General features: G+C 40.1%; 1 protein-coding gene across 2 annotated transcripts in view; it reads left to right on the top strand.

The window, feature by feature from the left end:
* The window catches only part of birc2 (baculoviral IAP repeat containing 2), a 31,490-nt gene extending 17,279 nt beyond the window's left edge, over positions 1–14,211 (top strand). For both annotated transcript variants that reach the window (XM_085998697.1, XM_085998696.1), the window contains exons 3-9: positions 247–346; positions 949–1,030; positions 1,126–1,171; positions 5,111–5,353; positions 6,417–6,671; positions 13,497–13,538; positions 13,887–14,211. In XM_085998697.1, the coding sequence (XP_085854823.1) occupies positions 247–346; positions 949–1,030; positions 1,126–1,171; positions 5,111–5,353; positions 6,417–6,671; positions 13,497–13,538; positions 13,887–14,080 (962 nt within the window). In that variant the 3' untranslated portion in view covers positions 14,081–14,211. The remainder of the gene's footprint in view (positions 1–246; positions 347–948; positions 1,031–1,125; positions 1,172–5,110; positions 5,354–6,416; positions 6,672–13,496; positions 13,539–13,886) is intronic.
* Positions 14,212–16,853: the final 2,642 nt, after the last annotated feature.

The following is a 16,853-nucleotide window of genomic DNA, read 5'->3' as shown; positions in this document are numbered from 1 at the left end:
CACTGAATCTAACCCTAGGTGTCAAGAAATAAAAGAAACAGTGCTCTGTGGGCTACCCAGTCCCTTCAATAAACTGCTTTCATCTTAGTAATTTGTATCTTTTTTTCATCTTCTGCCTTTTATTGTCTAGCAAATGTTTTTTAAAAAAAAAAAACACTTTTTTAATTAGAAGGGACTTAACTATATTGTGCACTACCAACAAATGAAGTTGAGAATTGACTGCATTTTGTTTTCTGTTAATCTCAGGACAAAATGATGATGTGAAGTGCTTTTATTGTGATGGTGGCCTGAGGAGCTGGGAGGCTGGAGATGACCCGTGGGTGGAACATGCAAAATGGTTTCCAAGGTAAATTGTTCAGATGTGTATATAACAGGAAATGCTTCAACATGTTCTGAGTGCACAAAGACTTAAATTCTATTGAATAAATTATAAACTTGCTACTTCACATCTCGATTACAAATCCTCCATGAACTAATTGGTGTGAGCCTAACTTTGTATTATGCACATGGATGAGACGGTAGACCTAATTTGAAAGAGAATACTTTGGGCACAAGTTCACTCATTAATAGCCAGTTTTTCTTCCCGTCAACAGAACCAAGAAATCCCACCCTAAAGCCTGAGTTTTATTGTGATACACGTGTATCGATGTGATCAGTCTTTAAGACAGACTTGATCGTGTTATTATGCATTTATCCTGAAAGCATATTTTGCTCGATTTCAACACCATAGTTGAATCTTGGAAAAAAATAATTTAAGAAAGCTTTAAAAATATATATTGCAATGGGGATAGGGTTTAGTGTACATCATTTCCTTGGGATTTATACGAATTCTAATTTAATTTGAAACTTGTATGATCACAATCTTTGCTCTCCCTTTCTTCCCTGTTCCACATTAATATTAATCCTAACTGATGTGAGTTTAACCTGCCAATTTTATTTTCACTTCAGGTGTGAATATCTTCTCCAGGAGAAGGGACAGCCATTTGTAAATCAGATCCAGACAAGGTTTCCAAATCTATTTGATCTCCAGGTAGCCTTTGCCTACAACTGCTACAGAATGGCACATGAAGTCTATATTTTATTTTTAACCAACTTTTCACCAATTTTTCCCTTTTTTTTTTAAAGCTACATTCCAGTTCAGATGACATCTTGGAGGAAACTCCGGCACCAGGTAACTTTTTGTAATCCTTTAAAACCATGTGAAAACAGTTTGAGAAAGTAAAATATTGTATGTTTCTGTTGCTATTTAGTTCTTGATTACTATTTATTCATAGCTAGCTGGCTAACTTTTTCTAAGGCCATGCTACTTTATAATCCTCTATTGGGAGAAGTAAGAGAGTTCCTTGTGTAAAGTGACTAGTCTCTATTTGACTGCTCCTGCTGCACCTTTTATCAGTTTGGAATCTTGTGTAGAGCAGGGTTGTCAAAGTGACCTGTGGGTGAAATGTGGCTCCCAAGCCCTGTTAATTCAGCCCTCTAAGCCCAGGCAACTTGGTTCTATTCACACTTTTATACAGTGCAAAAAATTTAATGAATAATTATTTCTTTTTCCACCTGCAATGCCACTCTGTGCTGGGGGCAGTCATTTTTAAGTAATTAGTCTGTGACCACCCCTCAAACTGGAGTATTTCTCATACACAGACAGCAACCTAATTTTTATCAACTTGGTAAGCATGTTTTATAAAGACATCCTGTGTGTTCAGCAGTATTTGTAACTTTTTAAAGAGCTACATTTTTACTTTAGCACCACCGTAGGATGAGGCACCATCTGTCAGGCCCACCATAATGATGGTGTGTGGGCCAGCAATTATAAAGACCACTGGAGTTGGGTTAGAGTGTAGAAATTAATTATTTGGCAAGAATTATTTTTTAAAATACCAAATAGTGCAAAGAATGAAACGCACTACCACAAGGAGTAGTTGAGGCGAATAGCATAGATGCATTTAAGGGGAAGCTAGATAAGCACACGAGGGTGAAAGGAATAGAAGAATATGTTGATAGGGTTAGAAGAGGAGGGGTGGGAGGGGGCTCATGTGGTGCATAAACACCAGCTTGCACCAATGGCTTGTTTCTCTTGCTGTAGACTTTAATAATTTTAACCATTCTACTTTTCATCGGTCTTAACTGTTGTATCAAGTTTGTCAAGAAGCTAACAAAACAGAACCTATGTTACAGTACTGTAGAAAAATGGTCACTCAGTTGTGAATAACTGAAACTGTTATTTGCTTCATTACAATATACACAGTTGCAGTGCAGCACAACAAATCTTTTTTAAAAGCACAAATCTTTTAGAAAGGACTTTTAAAATCTTTAAAAAATCTTTTAAAAACAAATTATTCAGAGACAGAGGTTCTGCCACAGTTTTCGTGTGCTGTGAAAACATTGGTAAGAAGCAATGGTAGAAATATTCGAGGCATTGGTCACAATCTTTCAATCCTCATTGGATACAGGAGTAGTGCCAGAGGACCGGAGGGTTGTTAATGGAATACCACTATTCAAGAAAGGGGAAAGGGATAAACTAGGAAACTACAGGCCGGCTGGCAGTCAGCCTAACGTCTGGGGTGGGGAAATTATTGGGAACAAAATAAACTTTCACTTGGAAAGACCTGGGTTAACCAAGGAGAGCCAGCATAAGCAAATAGTGTCTGACTAACTTGATTGAATTCTTTTGAGGTAACCGAGAAGATTGAGCAAGGTAGTGCAGTAGATGTATTTATGGACTTTAGGAAGGCATATGACAAAGTGCCACACAGGAGGCTTGTTAAGATGATGGAAGCCCATTGAATTGAGGGGAAAGTGGTGATATGGATATGGAATTGGCTCAGTGACAGGAAGCAGAGGGTAGTGGTGGATAGATTTTTTTAGACTGGGAGGTGGTTTGTAGTGGAGTTCCCCCAAGGGTCAGTTTTGGATCTTTTTTATAAATGACCTAGACTCTGGTGTAGGGAGCAGCATTATGAAGTTTGCAGATGATATGAAACTTGGCAACTATCCTCCTCACTAGTAGATAGTGATCAGGATAGTTGTAGACTTCAGGGCGGTGCAATGAGCAAAAAGCATGGCAGATAGAATTCCATGCGGAGAAGTGTGAAGTGATGCACTTTCGGAGGCCTGATATAGAAAGACAGTATACTGTAAATGGCATGATTTTGATAAGTGTAGATGAGCAGGGAGACCTTGATGTCCATATACACAAATCCTTAAAGGTGGTAGGCCAAATTGATACGGTGCAGTTGATAAGTTGGTTAAAAAGCATATGGGTTATTTGGGTTTATAAATGGAGGCATAGTAGAGATCGTGCTAGAACTTTATAAATCATTGGTTAGGCCTCAACTGGAATATTGCAGATAATTCTGGGCACCACACTTCAGGAAAGTGTAATGGCATTAGAAAGAGTGCAGAGCAGGTTTACCAGAATATTACCAGGGATAAGGGACTTCAGTTATATGGGGAGGTTGGGAAAGTTAGGACTGTTCTTGGAACAGAGCAGGTTAAGAGGTGATCTAATAGAGATTTTCAAGATGATGAGGGGTTTTGATAGAGTAAATAGAGGAAAAACTATTCCCTTTGGCAAGTGCCACAATAACTAACTAGAGGTCATAGATTTAAAATCATTGGCAAAAGATCTAGACGGGAGATGAGAAATTTGTTGGGATTTGGAACACTCTCTACCTGAAAAGATGGTGGAAGCTGTTTCCATAAATCATTTTAAAAGGGAGTTGGACAGGTATTTGAAGATTAGGAATTGAGTTCCAGACAAAAAGCGGGGACATGGGACTAAACACAACTGCTCTTTCAAAGACCCAGCACAGGCACGACTGGCCGAATAGCCTCCTTCTATGCGATAGAAGATCATAGAAACTTATCATTGATAAAAGTGCGTGAGCACCTGAAGAGGCAAAAAAGACAAACATCGCTGAATTGGTTGCTAGATGGTTTTCACATTTAGACAAAAACACATGTAAAACAGCTTAACATATTCTTAACGAAGCAGTGCAACGCTTAAATCCAGATTTTTGCAGTTCATTTAAATGTTTTATTTTGACTGCTGTCATTGGAAAAGATAGAAAAGGGATTTGTGCATGGAAATTTTATTAACACTTTTTATCCGTTATTCATTTAAGTAGGCTTGGCTGTATTTGTTGTCTTGCCTTTGAATTTTGTGGGCTGCAGGTTTGAAAAGGGCTCTTTTTAGACTCTTGTCTTAAGTTTTAAAAAAAACTTCTCATCTGCACAATTCTCTCTATATTTGTATCCAGATTGAAAATTTGTGTACATCATAGTTGTGGTGTCTGTGCAATTACTGCATGTAGATGGTGTTCGTTCTTTGGGTTATGGTTATGAAGTAAACCGTGCTAATTTATTATCTTCAAATCTATTAAATGTGAAGTTGGCTTAATTCTCAATCTGCAGGAGGGTCTGTTTTAAGCACTAGAAACTGTTAATGGTGGTCTAAGATTCCTTAGCCAGATAAGCTAAGTTCTCTGCTAGGACCAACTTTCTAGATAGGATGATGGGAACGGGAGTAGGCCATTCAGCCACTCGAGTCTGTTCCACCATTCAATGAAATCATGGCTGATCTGTATCCTAACTCTATTTACCCACCTTGGCTAGTAAAAGTCTATCGATCTCGGATTAAAATTTTTTAATTGAACTAGCACCTTACTGCTTTTTGTGGGAGAGTGTTCCATACTTCTACCACCCTTTGCGTGAAGAAGTGTTTACTAACTTTTCTCCTGAATGGCCCAGCTCTGGTTTTAAGGTTATGTCACCTTGACTCCCCCGCCAGTGGAAACAGTTTCTCTCTACCCCATCAATTCCTTTCAAAATCCTAAAACCTCAATCAACTCCCCCTTAACCATAGAGACAAGAATACAAGCCTAGTTTGTAATCTCTCCACATAATTTAACACTTGAGCCCTGGAAACATTCTGGTGAATCTGCTTTGCACCCCTTCCAAGGCCAACATGTCCTTTCTGAGGTGTGGTGCCAAGATAAAGCATAGTTCTAATATGTTTCATTAATTTTAAATTATTCATTTGGGGTAATGCTTATTAGGAATTTTTATATTTCTTGTCTGAAAAATACACCAATATTTTCAATTCATTTAGTTGTTCATTTTGGACCTGGGGAAAATCGATCAGAAGACGCAGTCATGATGAATACACCGGTGGTTAAGGGTGCTATGGAAATGGGTTTTGATCGAAGACTTGTGAAACAGACTGTCCAAAGAAAAATCCTTACAACTGGGGAGAATTACAAATCTGTTATAGAACTCGTGACCGACTTGTTGAATGCCGAAGATGAAGAAAGACAAGAAGACAGAGAAAGAAGACTAGAAGAAATGGCTGAAGGTATGTAATAGTGGTGCTTGCCCTTTTACTGTGTTTGTTGCATTAATTATTTCAATGACACAAGGCCAGCTTGCTAGAAAGCTGAATCTTTTGAATCCTGAACTAAAGCTTAGTCATAGTTTTTTCATAGTTCTAAGAATTACACGCTGCGGTACTACATGCCTCCCTCCCGCGGCAACTGCTGGGGAGCGGGATGCCAGCAAAAGACCCCGGCACTCGGAGTGCCCGGCTGACTGATCGCGGCCGGCACCCCGCAGGAAGAGGCGGTAGGTGTTGGCAGGCAGCCCCAAAAAATGGCTGCCTGGCACCTGTCCTTTAATTTGCACCGCCCTGGCTGCAAACACGGTACCTTGACCCTGTCCAGCGGTGGGTCAGGGGGGGCGCAAGTGAAGTGTGCGGGCGGGGCGCTGCACACTGATGTCCTTGCTGGAGCTGCTACTGCCGCCGCTAACCTCCTGCTGAATGGGAAGCGCAAAGCGACCCAAATTCTCTCTCTCTTTTTCCCCCCCCCCCCCCCCCCCCGTCTTAACATTTTGAAGAAAAGAAACAAGAATTCTATTACTCACATTGGTACAAAATGAATGTGTGTGTATATATACTCTCCGTTCCATAAGCATTCTTACTGTCTTGTTGATGAAGTTTGCAAAGAAACCTGATATCTCTAGTAGTTAGAAGCAATGGTCCCTGTAATTTTTTGGTGTACTACCTGCGTGGCCCATTCAATTTTTTGCGCATGCATGGTTATTTACATTGTAAAGCCAGTGAGCATTCTCTGTGGGACCTCCAGGCTGTTGCGCAGCTGTGTAGCTTAACAGGAACATTGGTTAGAAGCTTCCTGTTTTTCAGGGGTTGATTCTTTGCATGGTGTACAGTTCCTGTACAAAGCAGGTAGCAAGAATCCATTGCATTATTGCCAAACTGTAGCATGAGTCACTGGAAATTGGTGGTGTACCACACAGTGGAGAGCTTTCAGTAAACTAATTCTGTTTGGTTTTAGGAAGGGGGAAGCATTGGCAATCACTGGAAAATGAGCAAATTCTGAAGTTTTTTTCCCCTTTTGCAGATGATGTATTGCTACTGAAAAAAAATTGTGTTGCTTTGAGTCAGAATTTGACACATATAGCACCTTTGCTTGAAGATCTAGAAATGCGATCCTTAATCAATAAAATGGAAAGTGAAGCAATCAAACAAAAACCTCAGGCAAATGAACAAGCCAGAGAGCTACTTGATACGGTAATTCGCAAAGGAAGTGCAGCAGCTGAAGTATTTAGAGATCTCCTGTTGGTCCATGAACCTGAATTGCATGAAAAGCTATATGGTAAGTAATTCCTGGTGCTGGGTTGTTTTACTATTGTTCCATCCCATGGTAAACTAGGACATTCATTGTACAGTATTAGGAAAAACTGCCTGCAAATATTGCAAGATTTTTGTGTATTAGTGGCTTGTGTTGTCTGTAGCTTTAAATTATGCGTGAAACATTTGAATATATGCAGATTACTGATTCTGTGTTGATGCTTTTCTTGGCTCAGTTAGAATGTGGAGGAATGGGAAACCAATAACTGACGGGTTTTTCTTCCCTTCCCAAAACAGCCCATTCTTATTCTGCCAAGAAACGATGACGGTAGTTATAAATAAATGCATTTTAAATTCATAATATAACTAGTCAACTTGTCTAATGTTGAAAAACTGACATTCCAAACCATGTTATGAAGGTGCACTGGCTTTCTCCTTGCAAACTATACCCACCCCATTCTGCTGCTGAGTAGATAGATGGATAGTCCAGTCTTTTGGAGAATCATGCTTATATTTTCACCTCCTGCAGTATTGCATGTTGGAGCACCAAAATGCACCATTGATATTCCTGGCAATTATGGTTTTAAACTACAGCTGAGAAGTTGGATATATAAGGTTGTTACCATGAAGAAATTTACAGTACTTGCATAACTGATGCTTCTGCCAAGTATCCAGATAAGTGGATTTCCTTTGGAAAAGGGAAGTTGTCTGACCAAAAACTACCCCTTCCTCTTGCCCACTTTCCTTTCCCCTTTTTAATTGGTTGGTTTGACTTGGCCTGACCTGAGCCATCTTTTTCATCCAGTACTGATCTCCTTGTATCACTTCAGTTAGTAGTTACCTTGAGGTTTTTTTCTTGTTGGTTCTGATGATTGGTACATAGCAACTGCAGCATTTAGTGTGAACATTTATTTGAAAAGGATGCAATTGTTGCAGATGGGATGTAAAGCTGAAAGTCTGATTGTTTTTTTCCCATATAGTTACATTTTAACTGTCATCAACAGAATGCCTTCATGGGGATGGGGTATATAAAATGTTTTGCAACAGGAAACGGTTGAGGCAGAGAGCATTACATCTTTATGGGGAAACACATTTGAAACAAAAGGTCCAGCCCTTTGGGAAAGAACCGGGCAGTGGGATTAGTTTTGGATTGCTCTAGCAGGCACAGTGTGCTAAATGGCTGCCTTTTGTACTGTAAACTTGTCTTTCTGCTAAAAGGAAAGAACAAACTAAACAATAATGAGACTCCATGGATGAATAAAGCCATAAGGGAACAATTGAGGGTAAGGAAAGAGGCATACATTAAGTACACAGACAGCATAGGAGTGCATAAGAGAGAATATGAAAAGATTAGGAAAGAAGGCAAAAAAAAATTAGGGAGGCACAGAGGAACTCTGAAATTAAATTATCAAGGAACATAAAACAAAATAGTAAAATATTTTATACGCACTTTCATTAACAAAAAAGGTTGGGATGGGAATAGGGCCATTAAGGGATAGTCCAGACAGTACCACAGGTAGGGCCATTAAGGGATAGTCTGGACAATACCACAGGTAACTATAGAGAGATGGCAGAAATATTAAATTATTTTGCTTTAGTATTTACCAGGGAGATAGAACAGGTGGACATGACATTGGATGATGAGATTAGTAATGAGAGAAACACATTTAAAATAAAAAAGATCTCTTAAATAAATTAATCAAACTTGGAGGCTAAAACCCCTAGTCTGGATGGATTGCATCCACTCATTTTAAAAGAATCTAGGGAAGAGATGATAGAGGCATTATTACGCATATTTAATAATTCGTTAGAAAAAGGTATAGTGCCAGTGGACTGGCGGATAGCTAACGTAATACCTGTATTTAAGAAGGGGGATAGAACATGTCCAGGGAATTGTAGACCAGTCAGCTTAACATCAGTGGTAGGAAAGACAATGGAATCCCTACTAAAGGAGAAAATAGAAGGACATCTAAAAAACCAAAAATAAATAATGAATAGTCAACATGGATTTCAAAAGGGTGAGTCTTGCTTGACCAACCCTGTTGAATTTTTTGAAGAGGTAATGGTAGACAATGGTAATGCAGTAGATGTAATGTATCTGGATTTTCAAAAGGCCTTTGATAATGTACCCCATAATAGACTGATGAACAAGGTCAGAGAACATGGAGTCAGGGGACAAGTAGCAGAATGGATTGCTGGCTGGCTTCAAGACCAAAAGCAGAGTAGCTACCCTTTACTCCTATTCACCGTGGCAGAAGGTGGGTAGTGGTGTTCCACACGGATCAGTGCTGGAACCACTGCTGTTCACAATTTACATTTAACGATTTAGACTTGGGAATCAAAAACACAATTTCTAAATTTGCAGATGACACCAAATTTTGGGGGGGGGGGAATAATTAATACTGAGGAGTACTGCAAAAAGTACAGGAGGACATTAATAAACTTGCAGAATGGGCATCTAATTGGCAACTGAAGTTCAACACTGATAAATGAAGTATTACATTTTGGTAGGAAGAATAGGGAGGTTACTTATCACTTGGAGGGTGCAAGTCTAGGTGGGGTAGAGGAACAAAGGGATCTAGGAGTACAAATACACATCACTAAGTTGCGATGCAGGTTAGCAAGGCCATAAAACATTTTTTGATAGAATGTTTCCACTTGTAGGGAAGAACATAACTAGAGGCCATCAATATAAGATAGTCACCAAGAAATCCAATTGGGTAAAGAAGTTTCTTCTGAATTCCCAAAGAGTGGTGAGAATGTGGAAGTCGCTACCACAGCAAGTGGTTGAAGCAAATAGTATAGATGCATATGAGGGAAAAGGGAATAGAGGGTTATGCTGAGATTTGGAGGAGGTAAGACTGGAGAAGGCTCATGTGGAGCATAAACAGCAACATGGACTAGCTGGGCTGAATGGTCTGTTTCTGTGCTGTATATCCTATGTAGTTCTGTGGGGAGAGGACAATGGATTATGGCGCTTTTAAAATTTGTTATGTACAGGAACGGGCTAGTTGGCCTCGCTGGTGTTTATGCTCCACACAAGCCTACTCTCGCCCTACTTCATCTCACCCTATCGGCATAACCTTCTATTCCTTTCTCCCTCGTACTTGATCAGAACTTTTTTTCTCCTACTCCAAATTCACCTATTTTGTTGGATCACTAGTGGTGGTATATTGACATGCATAATTGCTCAATTATTATGATCCTAGTGCTGTGTGCGCTAAATGAATTGCTTAATGTCAAAAATAGTTTCTATGTACAGGAAACTTTGTGATATCTGGGACCGGCGTGATGCCGATCTATCAAAAGTTCCGGAGTGGTGAGCGGATTATCTACCCAGGCTGTTTTTAACAAAGAAAAAATTTAAAAATCAAGAAATGTGCAATATATAGTAATTGGGTACTCACCTACAGAATGTTAAATGGATGGTGAAAGATGCTTAAGTACAGTACTGCCAGTTGATGGTAATCCATAACTCTAATTACTTAACAGTAAAACAAAACTTATGACTGTACAGTATAAAGTACTGTACGGTGGTTGACTGTACACTTATTCCAAGCCAACTGGTTCATCAGGAATATCCATACCAGCTGGGTCATCAGGATCATGCACTTCAACAGATTCTTCAGGCACTTCCACTGCTCCAACTCTTTTGGAAGCTTTCTTAAACATGTCCCGGATGTCTGCTTGCTTAGTGGACTCTTGCCTTCTTTGTAGAAAGGTAGACTGCAAAATATGGAGCTGCATAACTTCTTGGGCAGAATAGCAAGAACCGCTTTCAGCAAATTTCATGAATGAAGCAAGATCTCCTGCAGCTTTAGCCTAAGAAATCTTGTTCACTTCAGAAATCTCATCTTCATTTTCCGTCACACTTTTCTTTCCTTGGATTCAAAACAGTCTCCATTATTTCATCACTTAGCAAATGCACAACAGCAACTTCTCTCTGCATCAACCCACTGCTCAATATCACTGAGGTGATGTAGAGGGTTTGCTGGGCCTACATCTTTCACCATGCCAGCCATTTCCATTACTGCAGTCTTCTGCGGATGAAGATTGAACCCACGAAATTCCTCCTCTGAAGAAGAACCTTCAGCAAACATTATAGAAGGCCACAATTTGCACCAAGCTTGTCTCAAAGTGTGACCTTTCACCAATTTCCAGGAACATGCAGCATTAAAGATGGCATCTTTAAGATTGTATTCCTTCTGAAATGCCTGAATACCTGTCTTGTCATCTTGGCTTATCAGTCTACGTAGGAAGTCTTTCTTGTAATGACACTTGAGATTTTGGATAATGCCCTGGTCCATGGGTTGTATGAGAAGTTACATTTGGTGGCAAATAAATGGTGAAAATATTTCCAGAAACCAACTCTGATTCATGCGGATGGGCTCTACAATTATCAAGCAATAAAATGCATTTGCTATCTTCAGGTTTCCTTATTCTACAGAAATGTTCCTTCACAGATGGAGCAAAAGTATGATGAAACCAATTTGAAAAGATTTCCTTATCCATCCAAGCATTTGCTTGAGCTTTGTACTCAACAGGTAAGTGCCTCGCATTTTTAAATGCACGGGGATTTTTATACTTCCCAATGACGAGAAGTTTAACCCGGTGTGATCCAGCAGCGTTTGCACATGTTAGCATAGTTACACGATCTTTATTTTTCTTGTAACCTGAAGCATTAGCCTCACTAGCCCCAGCAAGTGTTGATTCTGGCAAAAACCTCCAATAAGCCAGTTTCATCGGCATTGTATAGCTGTGCTGGCGACAAATCATGTTGCTGCACAATCCGATTTGAAATAATCGCAGTATTCTTATGCGGTGTCGTGATCAGCTGATTTAGTCTCCCCGCAAACATCGAGTCGTCGTATCCCATGCCGTGTCTTGAAGCACGATAGCTATCCATCAGAGAAAGCACACTTGTCTGAGCTCCATCTTTGCGTAAAAATCCTTCTTTTTCGATTAGCATAGGTCTGGAAATCGGAACACCCTCTGACCGTTTCAGAGCAAGCCACTCATAAAGCACGGTATCCAGCTCTTCAAGCTTAGGCTTACGAAGCGTGCGCCGTTTCTCTACACTCTTAGATGTCTCCGAGCTTGCACAAAACTTGAGCAGCTTATCCTTCTGCGCTTTGATGTCGTACATTGTTGACGAACCGATTTTGAATTCTTTCATAATGTGCATACCCATAATGTGCTCCCATTTCTAGTCGTTTGCATATATCAATTTTCTGTTTTAAAGTTAACGCCACTCTCTGGTTGGATCAACTTTTGGGATTTCCATAATGCAGTCCAGTGAGTTGCAACAGCGTTGGAGACGCAGTACTGTACTGGAACCCCAAAAAATGGCGGATCAGAAGAGGCTACCGGCAGCGTGGGAGAGTGAGACTCCTGATGCAGGGTTTCTGAGGTGTTCTGACTTCTGATAGCGCCAAGAGGCCGAGTAGTGGCAGTTTGTAGAACTACCCCCACTGATTCTAACTCTGCAACCGTTGGAGACTCGGAACCGGCAACATTGCCGGTTACTGAGGCACTGTTTTCAGGGTGTGAATTCTGCCGGTAGAGCGAGGTTTCTGGACATATAACCTCCGGTTAAACCAAAGTTTCCTGTAAACAGTTTTGTTTATTTAACAAAAATAATCCTATACTTTGCCTCTTTCCACTAGTAGTAAAAGATTTATATTGTTCAATGTGAGGCAATTTCCTTCTTGGCGGAATTGTGAAAGTTTCTGTCGTACAAAATTATGCTTGAGCTCCTAAAGTTTTGCTTGTCCCAATGAAATCTGTCCTTGAGCCTCCCTGTATTTGAATGCACTGTCGTGGTACCAAGAAAATGTGAGAATCTGGCTAATCTTGAGTGAACCTGGGCCAGGATGGGAAAACAAATTACCTAATAATGACTGACATCGATAAGTACATGCATGAACATTGGGGGTACGATTGGTCCTAAATGTGATGTATTTCCCCCCCTCAATTGATGCTCACTAGAAGAATTGTCCATTGGCAAGGTACTAGAATATTATCCCAGCATGTTTTAGAATATTCAAGAGGGAAAGAAAAGGATATCGTTTGAGACTTGTCATATTCAAAATGTTACCTTTTTTTTTGTGAAGTGAAATGACAAGTTCATGCAATGTTCCATCATCCTTGACTGACTCTCCTATTGCTCCGCTCCATGGCACTGCCTTGTGTGGTTTCAGTCCTAACTCTCAATGCAACAGGTGCATCTTCAGTAATGGCTTATCTGCTTGTTGCTGAACAGTCCTTTTGAGTTCTTTAAAGATCTTTCCATGGGTCTATTCCTTGTCCTAGTTTGCAATCAACTTTAGTCTAGTTGACCTACACTGGAATCCTGTCCCTCAACGTATTGGATTTTAAATTCCTTTTACTCGTCTTCAGTTCCCACCATTTCCTTGCCTTACCCTACCTCTGCAAATTCCTCTGAATCTGGCAGTTTCTGCATCCTTCTCTCAACACTCATCCCAACTCCCTCCACATCTTTTGTTGCAGAGCATTTAGCCACCTCAGATTTTTGTCCCTGGAACCTCCCGCCTAACTCCTGCTGCCTTTCTGCACTTTTTTTTTTTTTTTAAAAAGTTAGCTTCAACATTTAATAAAAAAAAGAAAAAAATCTTTCGATCACTTCTCTTAACTCGCCCATTGGATCAGCATCCATTTCCTCCTAGCTTGCTGCTGCCGCCCCCCACATTATCCATCGAATTAGGAACTGGGATGTTTTCTACATTATAAAGGTGCTATATAAATGCAAGCATCTCCAGTCTTAAACTGATCTGTGCAGATTTGTAGTTACTGTTTATATATAATTAGTCTCCTCTGTTTTAAATTTCAGTTCAAAAAAGTCTGCCTTATTCAGCATCATCAGATATGTTGGGTAAGTTATTTTTCCTTCACCTAGCTCCTCTCCTGTTAAATAGAAGTATATTTATACACTAATTGTAAACAAACTGAATTTATAAGCAAACTGATTTAAATGTAAACCACAAGTGTTAATATAAAATTTAAGTGTTAAGCAATAGGTTGGGTGGGGTAAAACTCATCAGAGGTCCTTTCTGAAATTGTCTCCCATTGTGCTCCCTGTTAATATGTATTGGAATGGAATTGGCACACAAGTCTGGATTAACTAATTTCCTGACCATTAAAATGCTTACTGTTAATTTTTGTAAAACAACTAGTGGATCAGTAAGCTATCAGATAACAAAACTTTTTTAATTTTCTGTAGGCCTAACCATGGAAGAGCAATTACGAAGATTGCAGGAAGAAAGAACTTGTAAAGTGTGTATGGACAAAGAGGTCTCGGTTGTGTTTATAATGTGTGGTCATTTGGTTGTTTGTACGGACTGCGCACCTTCCCTTAGGAAGTGCCCAATCTGCCGTGGTACCATCAAAGGAACAGTTAGAACATTCTTGTCCTAATCCTGATAACTTGCTTAATGCTACTAAATATAATTTCTACTCAGCCTAGATATACGCCCCATTCATGGTGAGCAATTGAACTGATTTATCTTGAAGTGCTGTTTTGCCTCGATTAAAGTTTTCATAGCATCCTTGCCCGTTCTCGTACTCTTAATCTTTGCGGCCACCTTTCCTTAGTTATGCACTGTGCGTTTAAGCAGTGACTATAACCACCAATTAGTTTTGGGATATGAGTTGTGACGTTTAAGTAGTCATTATACTGGAAGTATGATTCAGTACTTTGTGGACTATTGCTTGGCTCACGTGTGAAAGAAATAGTACTTCATACAGTAGGAGAACAGGTAAGGATACGGACAGTTGTTGCTTGGACACAAGCCCAAATCGCTCATTAATCTTTGCGCTTACCGTTTTTCCAAACTCAAATGGCCAGGCCATTCATGGGTAGTGTCTCAACCTTGGGTAACACTAGCACTTCTGAGCATAAAAAAACTTCAGTTGTGCACTGTGGCTGTGATATGCAATATCTGCAGAGTGCACTGCAGCAACTCAGCAAGGGTACTTTGAAGCACTTCCCAGGTCCCCAATCTATATTACTGAGAAAGACCAGAGAATGGGAACACTCGCCTCCAAGTTCCCCTCTATCCTGATTTGGACTAATATGCCATTTCAAGGTCTGGTTAGCAGGGGAGCTAATCAATGTGTAAGCCCCAAATAGTTTATACCCAACCCCATCACTCCAGACAAACTCAACAACAACTTGCATGATGTCTGTCAATTTTAAATTCCTCAAACTGATTCAAGTCTATTGGGCCCAATTTTGCCTGCCTACAGTTCCACTTTTCAGTGTGAACTGAGCAATAGGAAGATTTTTGGGACAGCTTCAATTTTAGGTGGAAATTATGTGGAATAGAGGAGACTAATGGGTCTGTAGTTGCCTGTTTTTCCCCCCCCCCCCCCCCCCCCCGCTTTGAGTATGGGCACCACATTGGCCTGCTTCCAATCTACTGGTATCTGTCCAGTGACTCCTTTTTATAATGGCTGTATCTCTCAGATCATCTCCCAAGTCATTGTCAGCACGCTGCGATTAAGTACCCTCTATCCCTAGTAATGTTTGTTTTGAGCTCTTTTAGCCTAAGACTGGTATGACCTCATGAGGTCCTGCCAAAACCTTAAAAGCTGATCATCGCCCAAGTCTTGTATTGAATAGTTTTGGCATTACAGGTCTCGGACCTTACCTTGTTTGCTTTGGTTGTAGCTTGCATTGCGAGAGTGTTCAGCAATCACTCAAGTCCTTCCCAGTTATCTGAGAAATCCAGTTATGCTATATTCTCTATCCCTGTCGTGTGCACCATGTGCCTAACTGTACACTTGTCTATGTTGAAAGCCATTTGGCAGTCTTGGGCCTACTTCCCCAATCTCTCTAGCACTTGTAGAATCATTTGAGGAGGAAAATTGATTACCACACCATTTGGGCCAAGTATTTCCTTAAGCTGCTCCTGTCTATGCATGTAATCGGGCTTTGTCACACTTCTGGGTGAACTTGCGGTGCCAGAGTGGGAGCAGTTTGGAGAAATTCATACCTGTGGTGTCACCTGCAAACTTAATTAATGTACTGTCAGTGACCTCCTCCAGATCATTGAGTTATAAACAGAAGGGGTACCCAATTTGTGACCGGACCCTATTGGGAAGCTTTTCCATTTAAAATCGCCCTTTGTTCAGTCGCATGGCCAGGTTGTTCTGTCTTGCCTTTTCACCCTTCGCACCATGGGACCTAATTTTTGTACACACCCCCTCATGAAACTCTGTCAAAACCAATTGGATGATAGCAACTGGTCTCCTTGATCCACAGTTCAATTATTTTTTTAAATTTCTATGATCTCTCCAAATTTTAAAAAAACTGGATAAAGTTTGTCAAACAACCAGTTTTCTGAATATCCCACCTTGTACATTCTAGATGTTCAATTATAGCATCTCAACCAGTGCTTTCCATTAACTTTCACACTATAGAAACTAGACTCACTGGGCTACAGTTTCCAGGATTTGACATAGATGTCTTTTAAGGACACCACATGTGTTTTTCTCATCATCCTGCATAATGCTGTTTTTCCACCATGGCCCTTTTTAATTTTAGCTTGCAAAATTTTCCTTCAGAGCGACAGATAAGCTACCCTGACCAAGTTTTAGTCTTAAGCCATCTAACAACAAAACTTGAAATTTGTAATTACCAATCCTTTATCAACGTTTAAATCGGAGGTGCATTTAAGTGGAAGCTATACAAGTACATCAGAGAGAAAGGAATAGGATTGTTGAAGGGATGAGTTGAAATAAGATGGGCGAAGGCATGTTTCTGTGCTGTAACATTCTATGTAAATTAGAGACTGGGCTTTTTGTTATCCCAATTAATCTAAAAAAAAATGTAGGAAGATGTATGATAAAGGTGAGCAGTTTCAGTTTAGGGTAATATTTTAAATAGGAAAAATTAACTTGGTATAGAGCTTTGAGAAACCAATCCATTAAATGCATTAATAGAGGCACCTTGAATGTTTCATTGGGTGTCTGGCTGGCTCTCTATTGCCCTGCTTGGAAGAGAGCTCTGTTTAGGAGTATACTTGTTGGGAGAGGAGTGTTGTGTACAAGAAGAATTTTAATCTTTAGAGAGTGTGACGCAGAGAGTCCCCACTCTAAACATTTAAATTGTTGGGTATGTTTAAAAGATACCATGTGGATCCTGTGGTCCTTGACACAATGAACCAGGCTTGACGCTGCACTGGAT

The sequence above is a fragment of the Somniosus microcephalus genome, chromosome 10 (assembly GCF_052327205.1).
Source record: "Somniosus microcephalus isolate GS21.2 chromosome 10, FLI_Smic_1.0, whole genome shotgun sequence".
NCBI classification, from domain to species: Eukaryota; Metazoa; Chordata; class Chondrichthyes; order Squaliformes; family Somniosidae; genus Somniosus; species Somniosus microcephalus.
This window is presented reverse-complemented; position numbering and strand designations above follow the sequence as displayed.